Genomic DNA, 27,266 nt, shown 5'->3' on the forward strand with positions numbered 1-27,266 from the left:
AAAACATTACAAATTACTTCCTTGTCAAACTCACTGGCAGTCAAAATAAAGGTTCGTAAATAAACAGTTCTATACGATAAGGTTGTGATACAACATGTATACTTTTATTTTGAAGTTTGCTGTTCTGTTGCTGACCCGGAAGTAGTTAAACCGCGCTGTGAACATCTCTTTCTCTGCTTTCATCTTCAGCTCTGAATATGTGCTGCTTTTTAGTCAGTATGGAAGCCTAACACTTTATAAGGTAACGAATATGCAAGTATTCTAATGTGCAACTAATGTGTAACTAATGTGCTCGGCTTGTATAATGAGTAGTGTGTCGCAAATACAGTAACTAACTAATATGTTAGCTTGTGTCTGGTTGTAGCGGTCAAAGGGGCGCGCATGATTCAATGCACCTGCGTACACCTTCGGCGGTGTTTGATGTGCTGCGAAACTGAAGCGTTATCTGTAGAACGGAATACACGTCAATCAACACACCACAGACAGTGCTAAACCTTTGTGCTAAACCCCGTTGGTAGTAGACAGTGTGGCACTCCATTGTGTTTGTGTTTTATCTAAAAAGTCCTATACCATCTGTCAAATTTGAAATATGTTATATCTATATATTTTCACAACTTTGAGTAATTGCATCTATAATGAAAGTACAAAACGTGTAGGTGAAACCTCCATGAAACTACACCCTGGTTGAGGTTCGTCATACTGACAAACGTATGCTCTGGACCTTTTTCAGGGTTTGTGCAAACCCTTTTGTTCTGAGTAAATGAAAGGATAATGCTACAGTACAGGATGCAATAACATTTAGCACATTAGTGTAATTGCAACTGTCAACTGTTTGGAAATGTCCTTCTCCTGTTTCAACAACACACTGACTTTGTCCACACCCCAGGCCATGGAGACATGCCTTTCTAAGATTGTCATGAGATCATTCCGGAGGTATCACCCCCGCCCGCCCATCCTGCTGTGAGGCTGTTCTCACGGCAGATCAAGGCTTATGTTTAGGAATAATGGGTTCTACATTCACTTATAGCTGTTCTATTTGTCTGCCCATATACTTAGGTATATTTGGTCCTGAATATAAACTCCTCTTGTCATCAAAACTCATAGATCTCATAAATGTCTTAATGACTCAACCAAATGATTAGTTGTTGTTTTATTTGTCCTGCAGCGCTGTGATACCCTCCCCCCTTCATGTGAAACTTCATCCCAGCTGCAGCCTCTCCATGAACACCACACCATGTGTGTGTCTGCTCCAACTGTCCAGGAGGGTGTTCAGGCTGTGTGCGTCCAAAGCCTCCCGCTGCAGTTCCGGGGCCCCGAGGTTAACAACAATGACTTCCTCTTGGCCCCCACATATGTCCCCCCCCTCTCACGTCTCCTGCAGCCGCTCTCACTCCAGCAGCATCAAGGTGCGCCCCTATCTCCAGTACATGAAGCGCAAGATCATAGCCCCCCCTTGTCCTCCATACAGCCACGTGTGCCAGGTGGGGGACCCGGTGCTGCGTTCACATGCAGCGGCTGTGGACCCTGCAGCTGTACCCGGCGCTGAGGTCCAGCAGGTCATCAGGACTCTGGTGAAGGTGATGCGGAGACTGGAGTGTGTGGGGCTGAGCGCGCCTCAGATCGGTGTGCCCCTCCGCATCCTGGCCCTGGAGTACCCCGAGCAGATGTTGAAGGACAGTTCCCCCTCATCTAGGGAGGCCCGGGGTATCTCCGTCCAGCCGCTGAGGGTCTTTGTCAATCCCACGCTGAGGGTCCTGGATGGACGCACGGCGCTCTTTCAGGAGGCCTGTGAGAGCCTCTCAGGCTTCTCTGCCACCGTGCCACGCTACCTGTCTGTGGAAGTCTCCGGTATGCATGTTTCACTGATCTGTGAAGTTAGATACTGTAGATCCGGGGGGTCCAAACTTTTTTCACTGAGGGCCACTTACAGAAAATTAAACGAAGGGCTGGGCCCCTCACTAAAGGTGAGGTATAATGCCTCGTAAGTTAAGTCATGAGTTAGCAAAATCAATCAAATATAGCTCAATACTTGATAATTGAATATATGAAAAAAATATGTATTGAACACGTCACCAGTTTTCTCAGTACATATTTCTAAAGGTGCTATTGACATGAAATGTTCACCAGATGTTGATAACAACCCATGCAATCCACACATACAAAGACATCAAAACAAATACGTTCATTTTAAGTTAGGTGTAATCAAATGGATTGACACATACTGAAATATATGTAATCCTTTGTTGTGATGGCAGCTTCAAGACGCCTCCTGTATGGAGAAACCCGTCTCACGCATTGCTCAGGTGGGATTCTGGCCCATTCTCTCACACAAACAGACTTCAAATGAAGGTTGTGTGGGCCTCTTCTATGAACTCCACTCTTTAGTTGTTTCCATAGATGTTCTATTGGATTCCAGGCAGGTGATTGGCTGGGCCGTTCTATCAGCTTTACTTTCTTTCTCTGAAACCAAATGAGATGGCTGTGTGTTTGAGATCATCATCTTGCTGAAATGTCCACCCTCGCTCGTCTTCATCCTCCTGGTCGATCGGAGCAGCTTTTTATCAAGAATCTGTTGGTACATTTTTCCATTCTCCGCCATATGCTGAAAAACAGCCCCCCACCGTGATGTTCCCACCTCCACACTTCTCCGTTGGTACGGTGCTTTTGGGGTGATGTGCAGTGCCAGTTGACCTCCAAACATGGTGTGTGTTATGGCCTCATCTGGCCAGACTGTATTTCAGAGGCTCGTCTAAATGTTGACTTTAAACGAGCTTCAACATTCTTTCTCTTCATTAGGGATGCTCCGATCGCCGGAATCAGTATCGGCCGATACCGATCGAGTGGGCGGGGCCTAAATGGAAGATTTAAACATCACTTTCAATCTTCCATTTAAAGTGATGTTTAAACTCAGTTAATGCTCATTCACTGGAGCTTCCACAAACAACAATCAACTAATTATTACATTCAAATGATGTACATTATTCAATTTTACATTCACTTTGGAGAATAACACGGGAGAGATGAGCGCTCTCTTTTCCTCTCCCTTTCTCTCTCCCTCCTCTCTCCCCTCTCTCCCTCTCCTGACAGCCTGTCAGTATCTCATGCAGCTCACTGATCTAGTAATGAGTGACCCGACAATGAAGAATACATATATTTATAATAACTAGTTTAGCTTGTTACAGAGGTAGATAAAATAGCTAAGTGTGTTAGGTCTAACTCTTACGGTACGTCCACACAGCAGCTTTTGAAAAATCTTGAAAATCTTGGAGCTGGGCGTATCTGAAAGCTTGGGGATTTTTCGCGACCAACAACCAATCACATGAATCTCCCGCCCCCGACATACAAAGCAAAAAAAAACGGGGATTTTATGCGAGCAATATATTTAAGCAATAGCTCACGACAGGCCGTGGTGTATGCTCATTATATCACAGCTAAGGGGCGTGGTTCGGCCCGACGCTGGCTTTCCATGCCTTCTTGCACCTCCCTTTCTTCGTGTGTTCAATACTTTGTCCCTGTGTCATTCCATTTTATTACACGTAACTCAATTTATAGACATCTATGGTTTTATTTATTTGCATGGGTTGTTACCGACACCTGGGGAAAATGTCATTTCATTTAATTTCAAACCTTTATTTATCCAGATTGGTCATGTCAATAGCACTTCAGAAATATATTCACTGAGAAAAATGGTGACGTGTTCAATACTTATATATGATAGTTTATTAATTATTGTTGTGTAAAGTAGTTAAACGTAACACCATTTTTTTTTTTTTATATATATATAATCTTCCTAAAATAAAAAAGTATTAGCATCAATATATACTTAAAGTCCCAAAAGTAAACATTTTGTATAATTGACAGCTATTAATAATCTAAATCTGCAATGCAACTAGTGACACATTGTTTAAAATGAGTTTAGTGGAGATATACAGATAAATAAAGTGTTAATGCGGATGTTGAACTTCACTGCATTACTTTTAATTTGGGTACTGTAACATCAGATATGCTAATACTTTCTTCCCCTCCCCCTGCAGGTCTGGATGAGAGAGGGGGGGCGGTGAGGTGGCAGGCCAGCGGCTGGCCGGCTCGGATCCTCCAGCACGAGATGGACCACCTGGAGGGGGTCCTCTACATCGACCGCATGGACAGCAAGACCTTCATGAACATCCACTGGCAGCAACACAACGAGTAGAAGATCCTCAGGACACAAACACTGTGGAGCTGTAGACGTGCAGTGATTCGATCTGATTCTCCATCATCTGTGTTGCTGTGTCTTCGCCATCTTTTATGTGAACAATGTCCTGACATACAGAATGTGGTACAACTTGGATTCTGTTCTGATTGGATTAAGAGCTCAAAGTCAATATCAATGACCTTAACCACTGTTTGTGTTGCTCGAAGCTGCCGGACAGAAACAGCAATGATCGTGCAGATTATCGCTTTAGGAAGAGAGTCATGTTGTGTGGACCTCAGGTCCTTTTGATGAATAAAGAGGCCAATATATTCGGAATAAAATGAGTGAATGTCGGCTCACATTGCAATGAATAAATAACACAATTGGCAAAAAACGCATACAAAAAGAACAAAGGATATAAACCTTTTTTCTCTGACTTCCTTTTGTCTAACTCTAATAAAAGTAGTTCTACTGGTTTTACATGAGAATAGAAACTGGATGAATCCACATGAACTTTATCAGGTCAGAAAGGGACTGGGGACATGTCCTGGACATGAGCCGGAACAAGAAGTGCTTCTAATAGCTGAAGTGGCTTTTCAAAGATTACTCTTGATGCGTAGACATTTAAAGAATAGAAGTGTCATTGCGAGTCGGGGGGACATTTCTAAATGATATTGCAAGTGTCGGTAAAAGGAGTGTGAAACATCACGCGTATTTGTGAAATGGTTCTGTAGTGGCCTTCACTTCTACATTGCCCCCCTCACATTTCTCAAACAACCATGTCAGAAAATCCTGTGGTTGTGGAAAGGAGGGCAATCGGTTTCAGGAGGATCAAATGATTGGCCTGCATCAAGCAAAGAAAACAACTAAGGAGATTGCTGAAACTACTCAAATCAATCCATCCATCTGGTCCACCATGCCTAGTGCCTATTGTACAATCCTATGGGGGCAGTAATATGGTCTGGGGCAGCTGCAGTTGGCCAGGTCTAGGTTCAGCTACGTTATGTTCCCAAAGAATGAGGTCAGCTGACTACCTGAATATAGAGTGGCGAAGTCACGCCCATCTACTTCCGGTCCATGGGACCTTATTTCGGAAAAATTATGTATTGAAGTCAATGGAGAGAGAAAACTTATCTTTCGATCCCGTTTGAATTGTGCCATGAATTACACATATGATGTTTGTCAATCTTAAAAAGTCATTTCCATGTAAAAAAAGTCACAGTTTGTCGTAAAACTGTTGAAATATAAGACTATGAAAAATACGCAACTAGAAAGACTACAAATCCCAGAATCGCGTAAGTGATGTCACAATTGTTTTGCTCCACTAAGAGATAGCTAAGATCGGCACCATATAGATATAATCTATCTATATGGCGCTGGATAAGATAAGATAACTTTAACAAGATGCCTGTGTGCTTAGTACCAGGTTGTTATCATACCAGCAATGGGTCTTGCTCGTTCTTTCGCTTCCCGTCTGATGAAAGGACCAGGAGTGGCTGGATCAAGTTAGCTACCTAGCTAGTAGCTAGCACGTTAGTTAGCATTACAGCCTTGTCATTTTTATTAGCCGTAACATTAAGTAACCCAAAATGTTAAACTGTAACGGTACGTCCACACAGCAGCTTTAAACAAATCTTCCAACGCTTCTCTGCCCATTAACTTTAAATGGGGATGATGTCACTTTGCCTCGCTTTTCGCTGAACTGCATTGTGGGGGAGCGAAGCGAAGATTTCCAGGATTTTCAGGATTCAAAAGTAGAGCAATGTTCAACTTTTGAAGCTGAGCTGGAAGCGTCAGCCAATCAAACACGTTTATGCAAATCTGACAGTAGAAGCGCTAGCCAATCAAACCACGTGTATGCTGGGAGAGCCAGACCGCAGTTCATTTCCTCATATTCCAAACGCGAAATTACGGTAGCAAATCACCCGGTTCTTTACGACCAGACTATTTTCCTGGGATACAAACCGGAGGAACCAGGCATGGAGGGAGGTGGCAGAGACAGTGGGTGAAACTGGTAGGTTTTCGCCTGTTTGGGGAGTTTATATATATATTGCTCGCATAAAATCCCCGGGGTTTTTTGCTTTTTATGTCGGGGGCGGGAGATTCATGTGATTAGTTGTTGGTCGCGTTGCTCGCAAAAAATCCCCAAGCTTTCAGACATGCCCAGCTCCAAGATTTTCAAGATTTTTTCAAAGCTGCTGTGTGGACGTACCGTAAGAGTAGCAGTCATATTTCATGAACCCTTAGAAGAGTACTGTCACCGGTGTGATCATTCTATAACAGGGTTGCCAACTTTGGGTACCTGGCTGGAGTGACATTTTGATATCATGGGTTTGATTACACATATGCGCACAAAATGACTGCTATCGTGTCAGCAGCGGGACCATAGCATATTTAAAGGATATATATACAATATATACAAATACACAATATTGGACACAGACTATACAGGGCACAAAGTTTCATTCACTAATGAAAGTCAAACACATGTTTGTTTCCACTATTTTATTGTGTGCCTGATAAGCAATTAATTGACTTATCGTACGATAAATAAAAATGTACTCGATAAATTGCAATTTACATGAGGATGTGACTAGCAGTTTGAAATGATGTACTTGAATTATTATTATATATTATCATTATGTCAGGGGTCTAAAATGGTCATACAACGGTGCCGACAATATTATCGTTTATCGCAATAATTTCCGGGAAAATGTATCCAACAAAATTAATTATCGTGAGAGGCCTATACATGAAACACACACACACAAACAAATCTACAGACTTACTCCAAACTGCCAAACATATTAATTAACACACTCTATTTTGGCCGAGTAGAACAATAAGCAGCAGACTTTTACTTTTTCATCATTTCTACTGGATCTTAGATCTGCGCTTGCGCAATACGGGTCGGCAGTTGCGAGAGAGTATTTGTGTTGGGTAATCTATGGTACACAACCCTTGACAGTGAAACGCCACGCGTGAAGTTTAGATTATTTCCCTGTCTCAATCCAAATTGAACTGTATGAAATAAAAAGGCACATTTGTCTTGTAGTAAATAAAAAGGGCGACCTGGAGCCAATCCTGCAATTTCCCCACAGGTGAAAGAGTTGACATGCTGAAAGCCCAATCCCTGCAGGGGGTCTGGGGGGATTGTCCCCCACGTGATTTTCTGAAATACTAACATAAAATACACATTCTGGTACTCTCTTGAGAAGAAAAATAAATAAATCTATTACTCCACGACATATTTTAAAAAATGAATGCCATTTTAGTTTTTTGTTACTTTGTTCTGAAAGCTGAACCTGCTGCTCCTCACAGAGAGAAGAGGGAAGAAGCTGTGTGAATTACTTTACATTGTGGATAGCCCCCATTGTTCTGTGTGTCAAAATGAAAGACAGCCCACACACCTGCTATCAATCATCAAACCGTGGGGTCTTATTTCATTACGTGTTAATTTATATCAACACGTAATGTTGTATCGACGTATAGAGATGTACTACAGCAAAAGTATTCTCCGTGGGGACTTCCTGCAACAACACACCACGCCGTTATCGTGATTCTGATTGGCCAGAAGACATATCAAAGTTGTTCTATTAAGAAGACGATCACTACGTGACAAAAGTTTTCAAAACCGTTTCTAGTCTTCGGTATTTCCAGACAAGTGGCTGCTGAAATCAATCTGCCGTCTGTACAATTTACTCCGCGCGAGTTAGCGGACTTTATTTTGCTTACTTTAAAGGTCCCATGTCATGCTTTTCCGGTTATTACCCGTCCCCTTGTGTGTTATGAAGGTTTTTATGCATGTAAACGGTGTGCAGAGTCAAACCCCTCAAAGTACACCCTGTAGCGAGTAGGCCTACAACTCTAACACAGAAAATACCTCCCCAAAACGCCTCGTTGGAGAACGTCATTGTCCATTTGATTCTTCCGGGTACGCATGATGTCTTCCGTACCCGGAACGAAATGGACCAATCCGTGGAGCCGTTACGTTACGTCCGCAGCTCTGCTGATCTCTCCTCCCTGGCTGCAGGCTGATAACAGACAGTTGCGATCGCGGCGAAATTCTCTCTGCAGACCCATTCTCACAGTGTTTATCAACCTTTTTCTTACTCAATATCAAGCCACACTTATTGTTTTTACTTCGACTGTGACTTTGTGTGTGCTCAGGGTGAGTTTGACTGTGTTTCGCTGTGTATCGCTAAACAAAGAAATCACAGCTCCACGGAGCTCAGCGCGATTGAAAACGTCCCGACTGGTCCCGACCAATCGGAGCACACTGGGCTCACAGGGAGGGGGGGGCAAGAGCTGCAACGAGCCGTTTAGTGGAGAGAGTAGGCTTGTTTGAGACAAGCAAGACCTGCGCAGACCTGCGCAGTTGCGATCAACGTCTTGCTTGTGCGTTGCATGATGGTTAGTCATTTTGTCCGACTTGCTCTGGAGTCTCGCCCACATGAGACTTTGAAATATCGCGGGACAAAGACGCCCGCAGCCTTGAGAGCGAGGCGAGGCGAGTTGGCGCAGTTGCTCTCCACGAGCTGCGGAAGCGAAATGCTTGATGGGAAACGGCTCGCTGGTATCTCGAGCTGAGCGCTCATTGGTGGTTTTTACCCCGTGCTGTGCTGATGAAACTCTCCAATTGGCTGGCAAAAGTTTGTTGTTGTTTTGTGTCAGTTTTACGTCGCCACATCCATTCCCATTTTTCATCATTGTTCCACAATGTTTATCATCATGAAATTAATATCTATATATTTTATACTATACTGCTTACCGTTGTCATACTTTATATATCTTAGCATATTCATACACACTGTTCATACTGCTCACAGGCTGATATCTAGTGTATTCATACCCCACTGTTTATTCATCATTCAATTCATTCTATATGTTATTCTGTAGATTGTGAACATTACTTTCCACTTCACTGCTTGTTGCACCTGGTTAGAAGCTAAACTGCATTTCGTTGTCTCAGTATCTGTAATATGTGCAATAACAATAAAGTTTATCTTTAAGTTAAACCAAATCATTAAAATAAAATCTATTGTAATGTAATGATTTGGTTTAACCTTATTTATTGAATACATCATTTAAATCAAATTACATCCATGTTGAACACATCATAAAGCTTAAAGTGGCAGCTAAAGAATTAACACAGCAGCAGGTCTGTTCAATTCATGCTCATTAAGCTTCATGTGTGCGGATCTGAAGAAGGGACTGATCATTTGTAGTCTGTCCACCTATCAGTTTTGCAAACATTAAGAGGGAGGAGCATTTCTAATTATGGAACTGGTGTGGTTCATCATCATGACTGAATTAACAAACCTATATTAAGCAATGTAGATCACCTTTGTCTACAGTGGGTAAAATGGAATTTCCGCCATTGCAAACCCAGCCAGTCAAGCCGACTCCGAGTCCGAGCTGTCCGACTTAAGACGAGCTTTTTGACACCTCCCCCGGCTGCGATCGGCTACTCTCGTCTACTTTCGAGGCGAGCCGCAATGTGTCAAGCCTAGTGAATACTGCTGAATACTTTACAGAGATGCTGTATGCGAAACCAATGTGAGTTTGGAAAATTGCACAGTATCTATTCTAGTAGACCTCAACAATGGAATTATGATCAGTGGAAATGGCCATGACATGGGACCTTTAACATTTTTTCATGGTGGGGCTAAGCCATTTCTTGGTATGGCTGTAGCCTACCCCAGCGCCGCCACTGGCAGCGGTGCAACTCTCCCGTCATCGATACATACAAGATGTTTGCGGAAAATTAATGCAACTCTGGACAGAAATTAATGTTGTAACATTGCAGAAGCTTATCGAAATGATGCCACGCCGACTGTGTGCTCAAAGCTAAAGGCGGCCCAACATAAGAAGGGCAGTGTACAAGCCTTTTAAAACTAAAATGTTCAGTGTATATCTTTATTTATCTATATATTGACTTGTGGTTAATCACGGTAAAATACAATTGTGTCCACACTCGGTACTTTACCAGAGGCATACATCACGAGGCAAAACTCAAAGTGATAAGCCAACCTAATAAGAATGTAATCATTAAGAACTGTCTCTTGTCAACGTCTTCCAAACAGGTTGCCTGTCTCTTAACAATCTGGCGGGAATTGTAGTCTTTTGTCGCTACTTTGGGGGCAGATAGCCAAATACTCAGCAGGACTAAAATAATAAGTTTTGGGTTGTTTTCAATGTAATAAAGAAAGGGCTTGATGAGTGTATGTAATGAGTCAATACAATTACTTGAGCCAGTACTTTTTCAGAGTTTTATTGGTACATAACTCCACTTTCACCAAAGTGAGTTCCTCTTGTATCATAAAAACATCACACACAGACAACTGGCTCATTGACCTTTTTTTGTGTCCTGTGCAGGAAGCATACATGTAAAAGCAGACATTCTTGTGCTTGACACTTAATTACATTAGGGGACCCAAGAGCACAAACTATATCACAACTTCATGTTTGACAATATACAACACTTCCAAAATGGGGATTATGGCACTTAGAGATTAACTGGATGATCGTGGGATGAGTCTCAGAGAGAAGACCATAACACAAAAACAGACACACTCAATACTACATACTACGGTTCTGTGTCAAGGCAACATTTTGATTTGAATTCTGTTTGCAGTATGCAGATTTAAGGCACTGTGATTTTGCTAATTGTGCCTGATAAGTGTAATACTTTTCAAATACAAATCACACAGAAGATGATTGGTCAAAGGTTTGGCCACAATCACAGGTTACAGGATTTCTGTACCAGCAATCGCTACAATACTCATTTCCACAATATCTGCAGAGAACCAGAGGCTTCCTGAAGCAGGTCCTGCCACAGGCGCACACGCCCAGGGGCCGCAGGTCGTGATCTCTCCGGCAATACTCGATCCCTTTGCAGGAACCAGAGTGAAAGACGCTGCAGCTGAGACACAGGAACTGGGGGTCCGGCTTGGCCATGTCGCAGCAGTCATGGTAGGTGATCCGATGAAGAGGTTGACTTATTGATTTATGCTCATCACGCAGAGCTAAGCAGGACATGGCTGCGTTGCTGCTGAGAGTTAGCGATGCGCTCATATCACTCACTCTGAGGCTCTGTCCCTGGGGAGACGAAGCTCTCAGTTCTTCCAGTCGGTGCTTCTTCCTGATGCAGAGCTCAAGCACGTTGCAGTCAATGTCGTGCAAGGCTTTGCATTCAGTGCAGACTTTAGGACAGAGCTGAGCCGATTGGAGGCAGAGGCAGCTGTGGTCGGCTTCAGCCTCGCTGTGACGGTAACCACTCATGTCTAGCTGCAGACTGCGGGACTGGGAGTCCACTCTGTCAAACCGGGGCTCTCTACAGGGACGTCGGCCCTGCCTCCCGCAGGCTGAGGAGCTCCTGGGAGGGTCCGCCTCCAGGGGGGAGGTCTTGCTCAGCTGGCAGTTGAGTGTAGAGATGCAGACCTGCTCTTTGGCAGAAAGAGAGGTGGCAGACAAGGACGCCACTCCGTTGCTGTGTGTTTTGACAGCGGGGGGGGGGGCACTGCTTTGAGTCACCCAGGTTAAAGAACGGGGACTCTCGTCGTCAATGAGAACCGCCTCCCTTCGCCCCCCTTTACCGTACTCATCCGTGTAGAGATCTATCTCCCCTTCTCCATCGAACGGCTGATTGACATCCAGGGTCTTCTTGGTGTTGTCCAGGGCAACCTGTTGGGATGCATGTCAAATTAATCCTCAATGTGAACATTGTTACTGTTTTCCAGGAATAGAACGAGATGATGGTTTAGCAAAGTATATTATCAGCACAGCTGACGCAAAAATGTAGTGTGAATGCTTAGCTCTGAAGCTAATATTACTACTACTAATGGGGGAATTAAACTAAGTTACAAATAATGTACTAAAGCATACTTTTTAAGTACTGGTAGTTTAATTATTTCCATATTATGGGACCCAAAGCACTTCAACTCAGAGGGAACAATTATACTTTCAACTCTACATTTATCTGACAGCTCCTGACCTGACCTGTTACTTGCAGATTTTGATAATCAAAACAATATATAATCAAAAAATAAATGTTGTATGTACAGATTACAGATTAAGCTAGCCTGCGGTAAATACAATAATTAAAATTAGCTTCACATTAAGCAGCTGCAATATTTAAGAGATGAAAACATCAATCCATCCATAACAATAATCCAAACTAATATTTAATAGTATGTGATGTGGCTTTTATTATTCATCATAACATAATTATTAATCAATTTAAAGATCACATTACTCAAATCTGTTTTTCAGCTCTTCGTTTAAACTACATGATGGCATTAAAGAGTTCTGTGGCAGCACGTGTCCATTAAAAGGAATATTTGACACGTTTCTACAGCACGACCTGAAAAACCTCAAATATGACCCATCTCTGGAAATTGGGGGAACTACTCCAACATAAATACAATGTCTGTCAGCGCAGCATGAGATTGGTTGAACAGTAAGAGAGGACAGATTCCATCTCCACCAGAGAGCTGAACGACTCCATTAGAAAATAAAGACCTCACCCCAAAAAAATATAGATTTTAGAGACAGCAGACATACCTGTAGGCTGCGTCCCCTCTGCCTCTCCCTCACCACCCCCAGCTCCCACTGGGCCTCGCCAGCGTGCCACCCCAGAGCCGCCAGCAGGAGGCGACACTCACAGCGGGCCAGGAAGAAGGCGCAGGACAGAGCCAGGAGGCGGTCCAGAGAGGCAGCGGAGACCCGGGCCAGGCGCAGCTGCTCCGCGCGGGGGCTGGGCTGGTACCCCAGCAGCCCGAACAGCTCCTCTATCTGAGGAAGGGACAGCACCGGCCTGATGTAGTGGGTGAACAGACCGGAATACATCTGGGACACGAGACAAGAAGAAAATGAGTTTATATTTTTGCACAACTGTTATTTGATTGATATACCCCTTGTGTTTATACAGTGGGGCAAACAAGTATTTAGTCTGCCACCAGTTGTGCAAGTTCTCCCACTTAGAAAGATGAGAGAGGCCTGTAATTTTCATCCTAGGTACACTTCAACTATGAGAGACAGAATGGGGGGAAAGAATCCAGGAAATCACATTGTAGGATTTTTAATGAATTAATTACTATTTTTCATCAGGGACTACAGATGAACAATAGCCTCTTGGCTAACTCTGGCACGTTTACAGAAATGTTCATTAATGTGCACTGTCCCTGTTAAATAAATGAATAAATACATTTTTTTTAAAAATTGGTAAATTCCTCGGTATAATAAGTATTTGGTCACCTACAAACAAACAAGATCACAGACCTGTAACTTCTTCTTAAGAGCCTCCTCTGTCCTCCACTTGTTAACTGTATTAATGGCACCTCCTTGAACTCGTTATCAGTATAAAAGACACCGGTCCACAACCTCAAACAGTCACACTCCAAACTCCACTATGGCCAAGACCAAAGAGCTGTCAAAGGACACCAGAAACTAAATGGTAGACCTGCACCAGGCTGGGAAGACTGAATCTGCAATATAGCAGCTTGGTGTGAAGAAATCAACTGTGGGAGCAATTATTAGAAAATGGAAGACATACAAGACCACTGATAATCTCCCTCGAGCTGGGTCTCCACGCAAGATCTCACCCCGTGGGGTCAAAATGATCACAAGACCGGTGAGCAAAGATCCCAGAACCACACGGGGGGACCGAGTCCATGACCTGCAGAGAGCTGGGACCAAAGTAACAAAGGTTACCATCAGTAACACACTACGCCGCCAGGGACTCAAACCCTGCAGTGCCAGACGTGTCCCCCTGCTTAAGCCAGTACATGTCCAGGCCAGGGTTTCCGCTAGGATTTTTTCTCGACGGTCAAATGTCCGGGCAGATTTTATTTTACCGGACAAATTTGAAACTTACCGGTCATATTTCAATAATAATAATAATAGTTGTGTAGCAGAGTTTCCGTTAGCAGGTAATTACCGGACTATGAGCAGATATGCTGATGTTTAAAACTCAGTTCACGGGGCTCATTTTGATATTGCTTCAGTTTATAATCGTAACAGATCGAAAAAAATTCAGATTAATTTTTCAATAAATGATTCCACAAACAACAAGATTATTACATTCAAACAAACTACTTGTAGTAGATAACGTACATTATTCAGAAGTTTACATCAACTTTGAATAATAACACGGGAGAAACGGAGCCTCTCTTTTCCCCTCTCCCTCCCTCTCTCTCCTGACAGCAGTCAGTTTCTCATGCAGCTCCTGCAGCCCGCTAAACAGAAGGCGGGGCTTCAGGTGATTCTGCAGAGCTGCGTGTCTCCATCAGACTCAGCAGCTGATCTGATCTCTCTCTCTCGTCCGGTTACACTTCACTCGCGTTTATGTCCATATTGATCAGATCCAGCTCTCCTGATCGGCCTTTATAGAGAGCACCGATCAAACTATTAAGAGTGAATATCGGCCCATAATGACCGGCGGCCGATCGATCGGAGCCTCCTTAATTATTACCAGACATTTTGACCGTCAGGTTTTGAATTTACCGTTTTTTTATAAATGTTACCAGCTAAAAACCGGTAATTAACGGCTAACGGAAACCCTGGTCCAGGCCCGTCTGAAGTTTGCTAGAGAGCATTTAGATGATCCAGAAGAGGATTGGGAGAATGTCATATGGTGTTTGGAGGAGAAAGAATGCTGAGTTGCATCCAAAGAACCCCATACCTACTGTGAAACATGGGGGTGGAAACATCATGCTTTGGGGCTGGTTTTCTGCAAAGGGACCAGGACGACTGATCCGTGTAAAGGAAAGAATGAATGGGGCCATGTATCGTGAGATTTTGAGTGACAACCTCCTTCCATCAGCAAGGGCATTCACCATGACAATGATCCCAAACACACCGCCCGGGCAACGAAGGAGTGGCTTCGTAACAAGCATTTCAAGGTCCTGGAGTGGCCTAGCCAGTCTCCAGATCTCAACCCCATAGAAAATCTTTGGAGGGAGTTGAAAGTCTGTGTTGCCCAGCGACAGCCCCAAAACATCACTGCTCTGGAGGAGATCTGCATGGAGGAATGGGCCAAAATACCAGCAACAGTGAACACTATGTGAAGACTTACAGAACACGTTTGACCTCTGTCATTGCCAACAAAGGGTATATAACAAAGTATTGAGATGAACTTTTGTTATTGACCAAATACTTATTTTCCACCATAATTTGCAAATAAATTCATTAAAAATCAGACAATGTGATTTCCTGGATTCTTTCCCCCCATCCTGTCTCATAGTTGAAGTATACCTAGGATGAAAATTACAGGCCTCATCTTTTTAAGTGGGAGAACAATTGGTGGCTGACTAAATACTTTTTTGCCCCACTGTATGTGATGTCTACATTTCTACTGCTGCAGTATATTGGTCTTTTAGAGAAGATTCTCATTTATTCAGAATATTTTATATTGTGTATTTTGTGATTCATGTATTTTCTACTATAGACATGGATATATTTGCTGTTTATGTTTTATTTTATTATGTTTAGAATTTATTCCATCTCTTAAATATTTTAATGCCTGAAATGCTGCTGTAACAAAGGATTCAATAAAGTATCTATCAATCTATCTTCATCTGGCATGCGAAAAGACGAGTGCCATTAAAGACGTTGAAAAGACATTGGGTCAGCGTTGAATAGAAGGGTGAAGTGATTTGTGTAGGCCATCCCAGATGTTAGCATCACAAAACCAATGGGACTTCTTTGGATTTTGGTATATTGCAACATATAAGATCTTTGGCAAACACACGTTTACTTACACATTTTGTTTAGCAGGATAATCTCCACAAATTAAAACCACTTTATGATATTTTAGGCGTAAATGACATTACATTTAGCTGACGCTTTTATCCAAAGCGACTTGCAATAAGTGTGTTCGACCAACAAAATACAAACTTGAAGAAAACAGAATCATATAAGTACATCAGGTTTCATAGAGCAAAAACATTTCAAGTGCTACTCAACTGGCTTTAGATAAGCCAGTCCTTTATTAGTATATAAGTGCTTTGTTAATACACTGAACAAAAATATAAATGCAACACTTTTGTTTTTGCTCCCATTTTTCATGAGATGAACTCAAAGATCTAAAACATTTTCTATTTACACAAAATAACCATTTCTCTCAAATATTGTTCACAAATCTGAAAGAATCTGTGATAGTGAGCACTTCTCCTTTGCCGAGATAATCCATCCCACCTCACAGGTGTGGCATATCAAGATGCTGATTAGACAGCATGATTATTGCACAAGTGTGCCTTAGGCTGGCCACAATAAAAGGCCACTCTGAAATGTTCACTTTTATCACACAGCACAATGCCACAGATGTCGCAAGTTTTGAGGGAGCGTGCAATTGGCATGCTGACAGCAGGAATGTCCACCAGAGCTGTTGCCCGTGAATTGAATGTTCATTTCTCTTCCATAAGCCGTCTCCAAAGGCGTTTCAGAGAATTTGGCAGTACATCCAACCGGCCTCACAACCGCAGACCACGTGTAACCACACCAGCCCAGGACCTCTACATCCAGCATGTTCACCTCCAAGATCGTCTGAGAGCAGCCACTCGGACAGCTGCTGCAACAATCGGTTTGCATAACCAAAGAATGTCTGCACAAACTGTCAGAAACCGTCTCAGGGAAGCTCATCTGCATGCTCGTCGTCCTCATTGGGGTCTCCACCTGACTCCGGTTCGTCGTCGTAACCGACTTGAGTGGGCAAATGCTCACATTCGATGGCGTCTGGCACGTCGGAGAGGTGTTCTCTTCACGGATGAATCCCGGTTTTCACTGTTCAGGGCAGATGGCAGACAGCGTGTGTGGCGTCGTGTGGGTGAGCGGTTTTCTGATGTCAATGTTGTGAATCGAGTGGCCCATGGTGGTGGTGGGGTTATGGTATGGGCAGGCGTATGTTATGGACGACGAACACAGGTGCATTTTATTGATGGCATTGTGAATGCACAGAGATGCCGTGAGGAGATCCTGAGGCCCATTGTTGTGCCATTCATCCACGACCATCACCTCATGTTGCAGCATGATAATGCACGGTCCCATGTTGCAAGGATCTGTACACAATTCCTGGAGGCTGAAAACATCCCAGTTCTTGCATGGCCAGCATACTCACCGGACATGTCACCATTGAGCATGTTTGGGATGCTCTGGATCGGCGTATACGACAGCGTGTTCCAGTTCCTGCCAATATCCAGCAGCTTGGCTCAGCCATTGAAGAGGAGTGGACCAACATTCCACAGGCCACAATCAACAACCTGATCAACTCTATGCCAAGGAGATGTGTTGCACTGCGTGAGGCAAATGGTGGTCACACCAGATACTGACTGGTTTTCGGACCCCCCCCAATAAAGCTAAACTGCACGTTTCAGAGTGGCCTTTTATTGTGGCCAGCCTAAGGCACACCTGTGCAATAATCATGCTGTCTAATCAGCATCTTGATATGCCACACCTGTGAGGTGGGATGGATTATCTCGGCAAAGGAGAAGTGCTCACTATCACAGATTGTTTCAGATTTGTGAACAATATTTGAGAGAAATGGTTATTTTGTGTATATAGAACATGTTTTAGATCTTTGAGTTCATCTCATGAAAAATGGGAGCAAAAACAAAAGTGTTGCATTTATATTTTTGTTCAGTGTATTTCTATCGCTCGAAGTGGAGTCGAAAGAGATGAGTTTTCAGTCTGCCCCGGAAGGTGTGTAAGCTTTCTGCTGTCCTGATGTCAATGGGGAGCTCATTCCACCATTTTGGAGCCAGGATAGCAAAGCCACGTGTTTTTGCTGATGGGAACTTGGGTCCCCCTCGCAGTGCGGGTGCAGAAGCATATGTAAATGACATAGTCAGAAGCAAAAAGCTAACATTAGCCTATAAAGGAACTACAGCATGGTCACATGACTTCAAAGCACGACTGCTAAAGCTAAAGGTGGCTAATGTTCAGCGTGATGGCTTATTGAGTCATTCTTTAGCAACCGTTGTTTTTAAGACATAAAAGACATTCACCACTAGGGTATTTACTGATGTATTTTATGTCACAGAAAAAAACGTCAATCTCTTCAGCTTGTGTTAATCAGACCTTATTTTCTAAAAAAAACACCTACAAATATCGGTTGAGTTCTCACACGAGGTGCTAAAATGCTTCCTCATTTCATGGCTTGAGGACTCATTCCTGCACCACTGTATACATAATCAGAGTTGGTGGGACATTTTAAGAAACAAATGCAGAAATTAACTACATGACTCCATTGTTTCCTCAGATCTAACCTTGACTACTTTGTACTCGGCCCTCCAGTGACCGAGGTACAGGTTCAGGGCCGCTTGCTCCAGGACCTCGAAGGCTTTGGACAGGCCCTTCAGCCCTGCTCTGGCTCTGAGTCGTGCCGCCCCGCCTGCTGGTGCTGCCGTGAGCGACTCCTCCATCACCCTCAGCGGGTCCACCCCCAGGCAGTGTGTCTCCTGAGCCTCTCCGTCCTTAAGCAGGGCCTCCACCTGCCTCCACAGGTCCTCATCTCCACAGGCCAGGCTGGAGCCTCGACCCACGATCTGCTGCTCCAAACTCTGATCATAGATGCTCACCAGGTCTTCGGCTCGCTGTCTGGAGAGGCTCATCTCGTTTATCAGCTGAGAGGGAGACACACAGGACATTGACATTAAAGATGAAACTCTGGCACGTTCTCTCTTCTTAAGCAAAATAACTGTTTCTACATAATTAGCTAAAAGTGATCCAAACTATTGTTTTAAAGTTGTTTGATTTTTTCATTTATCTTTCTAAATTCTACAAGTTACCTAACATTTACAAAAAATGGAAATGTGTCTTTGAACCTAGCAAATAAGATAACATGACACACAGTACAACATATTACATTACATGTCACTTGTTAGACGCTTTTATAATCCCACAGGAGCACTTTGGGGTGAAGTGTCTCAGGGACACAACGACATGCTGACTGCAGTGGGGTTTGAACCTGTGACCATCTGGGCCCAACACCAACGCACAACCCACTGCGCCACACACCTCCTGTACATACAATTCCTACACACAAATAAAGCGGAGTTACATCATAAAGTGACATGGAGGCATTCTTCATAGGAGTGGTTTGTTATTCCAGTAGCTTGGGTCCATTACAACATCAGATGTATTACAGATGTAGAATTGAATATACATTCAAAGTGGGTGATGGTGTTGGTGGCAGAATCTCCAAAGAAGGATCCTTAGGATTTAAAATCTGAACCAGAATGTGCCTTTATTCCTCCCACAGAGGGGACATGTACATAGAAGATAGACAATACACATGAAACACTATTAGAGAAATGGGCATGTAGAAAAAATATGAAATGTACAATAGGAAAAATATAAAAGTCATTTGAATGTACAAGTTACAATCAAGTAGATTCTACTAATTTACAAACTGCACATAAGTGTTATTGCACAACAGTGGAGTCGTAGTCTTGTTGTAGTCAACTTGTGTGAGTGTGTGTGTGTGGGGGTCTACCAGGGGCCATGCTGGTTGTAAAGTCGGACCGCTGCAGGAAGCAAGGACCTGCTGTATCCGCGGTGCAGCAGCCTGTCACTGAAGGAGCTGCACAGTGAGGACAGGGTGTCCTGGGGCGGCGGGGACACACATTGTCCAGCAGTCCATTCTTGTAGAGAATAGTGAAGTAAATCGTCCAGTCCAGTTTATTGTTCAGATGAACACCCAGGTGCTTGTAAGATTCCACAGTCTCTGTCCACTCCCTGGATGTTCACTGGTGTCGGGGTTCAGGTTGTTTGCCTACTGATGGTCCCCCTGGACCTGAGTCTGGCTCTTTGTAGCCAGAGATGGTCTTCAGGCCTCCAGACTGCTGACTGCTGCTCCTCCACCAGATCTACTTACTACAGACATGCTGCATCAGAGCTCTGCAGTGCCTACAATGATGCACCCAGTCACAACACACACCTTCACACACTGCATACTACTGATGGTGTAGTAACCACAGTAGCAATATATGTTTACTACAACCATGATTAACAGCAGAAGCACCTTCAGTACAGAACGGGTTAATGACTCGTCAGCCCCCCCACCCTGAAAGAATCAGGTTTGTTCAAAAGGACAAACTTCAGGACTTCAGGAAAATGTAGCATGAATTCTAATGCTAGCTCTCACACTTTCTCTCATCATATTCATGTTCTTCTGAATGGATTCATGTGTGCCCTGATCCTCACTGTCTTCCCGGTGTGCCATGTGTACAAATGTGTAAACATGGAGCTCCTCTAAAATAAGAAGTATGTATTGTTCAGTGTTGGGAGGATTACTTTCTGGAGTAAAGGAAAAATATGTCAAAAAAGTACTGAGCGATTTTGAGGGATAATATAGACACTGGAAACATTTAATATTACAATATTTTGTTGAATGTGTTATTACAAACTACGCAAGCTTAGTTATAAGGTTAATTATTTTTAGCATGTAAAAACGTATTACAAAACCTTAAGTAAAAGTTATGACATCTTGGCCCAAGTGAAAGTGAAAAAATAATGTAAACATATTGTTTGTAATTAACCAACTACAGTGTTGATTATCGTCGCTTAAACCTATAGAAATAGCTCAGACAGTACGAGGCTTTACATCCATGACAACGAGTGATAATCATCTATACTGGACTGTCAGCACGTTAGCATTAGCTCAACCTGTTCCCACTGAGACTAGCTAGTTTGCTAAATTACCTGTAGCTTTTGCGTTTCAGTGTTTTTTAATTGCGAGACAATTAAATGAATTTGTAATAAAATACCGTTTTGTTACAGAAATGTTAGCTGCTCTTCAATTCGGTTGACATACAATCCACCAAACTGTGAAAGGTCGAAATTAATAAGACTGTTTCCACCGCCAACCACTGTGTTTAATGATTGGAGAAAGACCCCGGAAGTAACAGTGAAAAGTTAAATTACCATTTGAATCAGAGTTTCATCTTGTTTTAGAAATATGCCGAATTAAAGGCGTACTGTTTTTGATTTGGAAACAGTTTTGTCCATGGTTGAAAAGGTATGTGTTTCTGTCAAAACGCAAGTCAACATTAAATGACTAAAATTAGGATTGACATTTCACACCGAGATAGATACTTACTAGCGAGGAGCTAAGCTAACGTTAGCTGGCAACTGAAACCTGATCAAAGTATAAGCTTTGATTGACACATTAGATTCACACACACTCACCTGTGTCTGGTTAACAGGCCAGGTAACTAAAACATTTCCGGACTCAGCGGTCGGTGTGCAGCTGACTGTTGTTGGTGTTGAGTGTCTCGAGAACAAAGTAAACATAGTCACGTGGCACGGATTTTCCCAGACGGGTGCGTCTGGTAGTAGTACCGGGGCGGGCCGGCCGGGCGGGGAAGAGTAGTTCTGCAGTGGAAGGATTTCTTTGAACTTTGAGGGGTCAACCGTCAAAATTAAACTATTTCACAGAACATTTACTAAAATTAAACTCTGAGCGTTGCAAAATTAAACTATAAAAAAATTGACTCAAATTCATTCTAAAAGTAACTAATTTAGTTGGCATATTATATTGTAATAAGCGCATCGTCCACTAGATGGCAGCATTTCATATGTTAAGCGCCCTACTGGCCTCTGCATGAACCGGTTGCCCTGTCGTTATCAACATTTATACATACACAGTGGCACCCACACACTGTCCCGGGTGAAGTGGGGATCATCTTTTGTTTATCTGCAGGCGGGGCCTCAATGACACCGATAGAAGGGCGGAACTGTGGCCCCTGTCTGTAGTTTAAAGCTACCAGGGTTGGCCAAGATGCTTTGCACAAGTCCCCAGCTTCAGTCCAGCACTCACGCACAGTCATCCTCCAAAGGCCCGTCAGCTGCAGCCAGCATGTCGAACTCCGAGAGGGTTGTGTTGGCTCTGGGAGGAGCGGGCACCGTGGGCTCCGGGATTGTTAAAGCCCTGCTGGACAAAGGTAAACTGGACTTGGAGAAGCAAAGAAAACCCCTCTCTCCTGCTAGGAGGATATACAGTACAGGGAATACTGTCATTATTCTCTTTGAAGAAGATGGGTATATCTCTCACATACACATTTATTAAGAGACTGTCTAAAGAGTTTTACGCGCAGATGACTGTCTCGCTGTTTTTCCGCAGGGGTAATTTCAATCCTATTAACTGCAGAGAAGATATTTTATAACAATTTTCCTACTTAATGCGCGTTTTCAGATTTGTTTAATGACACTATTAATTTGATGTTGAAGGCGCGTTTGCCTGTGTAAGTTGTTCATTGTGGTCAGTGCACTGCTACATCCAAACGCTGTACATTCGGGTGCGCAGTGTACAGGTCCGATAGTAAAACTTTAAATAATATTCATAAATGTGTTTAATTAAGTGGGTTTCGTAAATTTAAGATAACTTGTGTTTGACTTTTCTTCTGTGCATCTCATTTCTGCTGGTGCCTCTGATCAACAGATTCCTTTCGCTTTTCTCTGATCTAAACTCGGAACTCTGCACTGTTTTTATTTATTTTGTATTCAATGTCATGGTTGGACGTGGTTAAGAGTTATTTTGGATCTTCCTCCTTAATTAGAGGTTGTTTATGTCCCCTACCATACTATCTGTGTTTTTATTTATTGGACCATTGAAAGAGACAGGGCAGCACTCTGTGATGAGAGTGCATTAGTTAGGTTTTACATTGCACCTCTACAGCTTTTCTGTTTGGTGTTCTGCTCGGTCACATGTAACCCTCTGATGGCCTTGTTACACAGAGCTGTACAAACAGGCCTGCTATGTTAATGTTCCTCTTCATGTGTGTGTGTGTGTGTGTGTGTGTGTGTGTGTGTGTGTGTGTGTGTGTGTGTGTGTGTGTGTGTGTGTGTGGTGTGTGTGTGTGTGTGTGTGTGTGTGTGTGTGTGTGTGTGTGTGTGTGTGTGTGTGTGTGTGTGTGTGTGTGTGTGTGTGTGTGTGTGTGTGTGTGTGTGTGTGTGTGTGTGTGTGTGTGTGTGTGTAGGTTTCAAAGTGGCAGTGATCTCCAGGGAAAGCAGTCGGCTAGAGAGGCTCCAATCATTCGTCTCTCCCAGCACTAAGGAGAACCTCACCACTCTGGTGGGGGATGTGGGTAAGCTGGGTTAGCAGGGCCGGTCCTAGACTCTGGGGGGTCCGCAACAAGATTCCCATGGCTTTTTTATCTTAACTTGTTTGAGAGCGTTGCACGTATGACAGTTACAGCCGACTGTCACGTCTAATGGTATCTGGCTGTCTTACGATAGCTGTTGATGTCTATACCACATTTGATTTTAGTCCGACATTTTGATCTGAGCCACAAATGGTAACCGGCTGGTGGTGCTAGAGACAAATGGTACCCATATTTGTTTGGAGGATTTAGTTTTGATCGAAATGTGATAGACGGACCGTAGTCACCTGTCACTGCTAGCATGGAAAAACATGACGAGGTGGAAATCAGTAGGCTCTTTGGCTGAAACGCTTATGATGCTAAATCAGGGCCACATCGTTACAGAGACAGTTAGTTGTAGTGACTGTAATGCATGTATATATAATGTCTTCAGTGATCCCATTCATATATGTTCTCAAAGCATATGGAAGTAGCATATCACATGACTCGGTTAAACACGTGGAGACAAGTAATTGTGGATTGCTTGAATTTAATAAACTGAATATTAGTATCGTGCTATTCTTCAACAGTGTTATTTTCTTATCAATATTTCTTTGTTACAAAAACCAGACCTAGGGTAGACCCTATGACATGAACACGTCCTCTGGTCTAACAGGAAACAGAACTATAGCTTTCCTGCTTCAGCGTCCTCCTGGCCGGGACTTGTTTAACCTGCAGGTCTGATTCTCAGCGCTTAGATACATTTAGATCAACATTATTTGTTGCGAATCAAATAATACGATATTTAATGCTAAAAGTTGTCATTTAGTTGTTTGTTGAAGAAAGCTTTCGGTGGCCATATTGGTAAGGCTTCATCCTGGGTTCATAAATGTGCTTACATGTTTTTGATGACCTGCTGTGAACATGTGACTGACAGTTTCATCCTCTTTGGACCTTGGAAGACATCCAGCTACATGTATCTGTTTCAGATGAGCTAGCCTTTCATTGACATGAATATGTCTAGAGGAAACAGTGAACAAGGGGTTACCAACAGTTATAAATCATACTCCACATTTGAATGGTATGTTATAGCAGCTTCAAGCGAAAACAATCACTATCAGCCTGCATTGGTCTCACATGTCTCCACCTGCAGGAGGTGCTCAGCTGACCTGGATGCTCTGGTCTGTGTTCCAGGCTCAGAGGGGGGGGTAGAGACGGTGAAGCAGGCGCTGCTGAAGGCGGTGGGGAAGGTGACAGATGTTGTGTCCTCTCTAGGCTTCAGCTGGTGGCAGGGAGGACCCCCCCACACACAGTCCGTCAAAGACCTGCACTGGGTATGCACACACACATCGATCTGACACCTGTCACATCCTGTCTATTCTGATTCTTGTCTGATTGTGTTTGGTTTGATCTCCCACCAGGTAGTTGAGACATTACTTTTCAGCACCTTTGTGTCATGGAAGGCCTTCTTCCCCCTGGTGAGGGACGACTCCAGCTCCACCTACACCTTCATCACAGGTGAACAGTCGTTCACTCATACTCCAACCGAGAGATGGCCTCCTTCAAACAACTCAAACTGCCCTTTAGCTGGTTACCTCGGGTCAGCAAGACAACTGCTATACTATCATGGACATAACCTCAAGACCATGTGGCAAATGTGTTATTAAACTATTTTTAAAAAACCTTGATAATTCCAACGTTTACAATACGTGTATTGTATTGTATAGAGCTGCTCATTGGAAGCAGAGGAGTGACTTAGGGCTGGAAAACACAAAGATTCAACTTAAAGATGCTAATTATCTCAAACAAGTCGCTCAATCTATGTTTATTTAAAAAAATAATAATTGTGAAGCATTTACTTAGAAAATTAGCATATTCAAAATTGAAAACAGTGATTGCGGGTGCAGGCAGTCCAAACAGAAGGACCCGAGGGGGCTAACCACGAGAGACTTCCACACACAGTGCTGTTGTTAGTGTTGGGGGGGGGGGGAGTGAAATGCCCCCCCCCCCTTCTCTCTGTCCATGCAAAATAAAAAGAGTTAATACAGTCAGGTAAAAACACCACTAACTCCAGGGAACACGCCCACCACCAATACTTATTGAAATAAGAACACATGGTGAATGAACAGAGACATCCTTACATGTGGATATGACACAATGTTCACTAATTGTAACAAGACCAATTCAGGAGATGTCTTGAGGGTGTGTTGTGGTCTCAGTTCCAGCCGCACAGACCTGGTGTCTGAGTGACTGCAGTGTGTCGGTGTGTCCTCAGGGGGAGCGGGGGAGAAGCTGCTGATGCCTGGGACCGGCTTCCTGACCGTCGGCGCGGCCAGCACCCTGGCCTTCTGTCAGGTGCTGCGGGAGGAGTATCCTGAGGTGCCCTGCAAACTCAACCAGGTCAGACTCTCCACGACCACACGCACGTCTTCCATAGAAGCTCAAAGCTACTGATATATTCACCTGACCTCCGCTTACAGTCTCAGACCTGCTGCAGCTCGGCACTGGGTTAGATGTCCTCAAGTGGAGAGATCCTAGAGAGCACTATAGTCTTGTGTCACACGGGTCAATCCAATTGTTATATAAAAGAACTGGCAAGTCAGCTGCTCTTAATTAAACTGACTAAGAAAAGTGTTCAGCTTTTTTATTTACATTCATTTTCTTTTATTATTTTTTGTAAAGTCGCTTAACAGCTTTAGATGCGAGTGTGACTTTGAGCACTTTACATTCAGGAGAATGATTTGAATGAAGTGTGCCGTGTTGGTGCTCCAGATGTTTCCAGAGGTGGAGACTGACCTCTCTAAGGAAGGCTTATGAATGAACCCATCGCAGCTGCGCCTGCACTCGACATGCTGTAGTCAGCACAGTCACACACGCTGTTGAAGTGCAGTGAGGACCAATTAGCCACAGTCAGCACATGAAGTCGTGTTGCTTATCTGGATCACATGTGCAGCTGTTTAGAACCTGTCCTGTTGCACTTCCTGCTGCAGAGATGTCTCTGTGTCCCCATCAGTTACTTAATGTCCCTCTTTCTCTCATGTGTCCTCCCCTCTCCCCCCTCTCCTCCCCTCTTCCTCCACACGGGGCCTGCAGGTGAAGATCAATGCAGGTGTCGGCACTCCGGGGCGCATGGCCCCCGGGTTCCTGGACCACCTGGAGCTGGGCGAGGCTGTGGCCGCCCTCGTGGAAAGACGAAGCCCCTCCCACTCCGTGGTCACCATCAACTGCCCGGCAGACCTAAAGACTGTGTGTCTGGAGAGGAGCCTTTAGACACAGACCCCGTGAGACCAGCCTGTCCCCCGGTCTGGACGCTGCACCAACACAGTCACAGTGCTCCGTTTCATTGCTCTCTTAAGTCCATGCGTTGGTTAGTGTGTGCTGTGTGTCTCTGTTCGCAGACGGTGAGCAGGTCCCTGCATGTGCTGTCGTGTTATGTTGGTTCACTTCTCATTCTTTCCTGCTTTTGTATAAATATGATCACACTAGTTCTGTCTTTTGCATTGTTGATACATGATACCCAATGTAATGGATCAACAACACATCATGTTTATATACAACTAACCCTCTTATCAAGTGTTCTAAAAAGAAGAGGGTGCTGGCTTGAATTGAAGTACTCTGTGGAGTAACTATTGATGCATGCTTCGTTCTGCATAAGCAAATAAGCAACAATCCAGGAAGAACAAGATTGTTAGCCAGTAAACATGTTGTAAATAGTGCAGGTAACCCTAGCAACAATGGAATCTGTTTAATAAAGAGGGAGGAAGCTCTTAATGGTCTAACAGTGTGTAACAGGTGCTTTCATTCTGGGACATACATGTCAACATGGTCACAGGATGATAGAGATACCACATTTACAACATGTTGAAAGTACTATAAAGTACCTCACATTCCAAATACTTTCTCACCTGGACGATGCATGAAGTGGGTGGGATTGTGTCCGTTTTAGAAAATGATATAAATAGTGAAATTAGGTTCCCCATATTCCATTGTTTGTTGGAAACGACCTCATGGCT

General features: G+C 43.6%; 3 protein-coding genes across 3 annotated transcripts; 2 read left to right on the plus strand and 1 right to left on the minus strand.

Annotated features, from left to right (window-relative positions):
• The first annotated feature begins 130 nt into the window (after nt 1-130).
• pdf (peptide deformylase, mitochondrial) lies at nt 131-4,656 on the plus strand. Its single transcript, XM_034087258.2, has 3 exons — nt 131-241; nt 1,166-1,848; nt 4,035-4,656. The coding sequence occupies exons 2-3, from the start codon at nt 1,221-1,223 to the stop codon at nt 4,190-4,192; spliced, it is 786 nt and encodes a 261-aa protein (XP_033943149.1). The 5' UTR covers nt 131-241; nt 1,166-1,220; the 3' UTR covers nt 4,193-4,656.
• Nucleotides 4,657-10,432: 5,776 nt separating this feature from the next.
• Nucleotides 10,433-21,480, minus strand: spata2l (spermatogenesis associated 2-like). The gene is made up of 4 exons (XM_034087782.1): nt 21,362-21,480; nt 18,439-18,795; nt 12,740-13,024; nt 10,433-11,860 (listed from the first exon to the last, which is right to left on the minus strand). The coding sequence occupies exons 1-4, from the start codon at nt 21,464-21,466 to the stop codon at nt 10,880-10,882; spliced, it is 1,728 nt and encodes a 575-aa protein (XP_033943673.1). The 5' UTR covers nt 21,467-21,480; the 3' UTR covers nt 10,433-10,879.
• Nucleotides 21,481-21,833: 353 nt separating this feature from the next.
• On the plus strand, nt 21,834-27,024 carry LOC117449869 (peroxisomal trans-2-enoyl-CoA reductase). Its single transcript, XM_034087772.1, has 6 exons — nt 21,834-22,116; nt 23,152-23,259; nt 24,448-24,587; nt 24,675-24,771; nt 25,529-25,653; nt 26,347-27,024. The coding sequence occupies exons 1-6, from the start codon at nt 21,954-21,956 to the stop codon at nt 26,521-26,523; spliced, it is 810 nt and encodes a 269-aa protein (XP_033943663.1). The 5' UTR covers nt 21,834-21,953; the 3' UTR covers nt 26,524-27,024.
• Nucleotides 27,025-27,266: the final 242 nt, after the last annotated feature.

The sequence above is a fragment of the Pseudochaenichthys georgianus genome, chromosome 7 (genome assembly GCF_902827115.2).
Source record: "Pseudochaenichthys georgianus chromosome 7, fPseGeo1.2, whole genome shotgun sequence".
NCBI lineage: Eukaryota > Metazoa > Chordata > Actinopteri > Perciformes > Channichthyidae > Pseudochaenichthys > Pseudochaenichthys georgianus.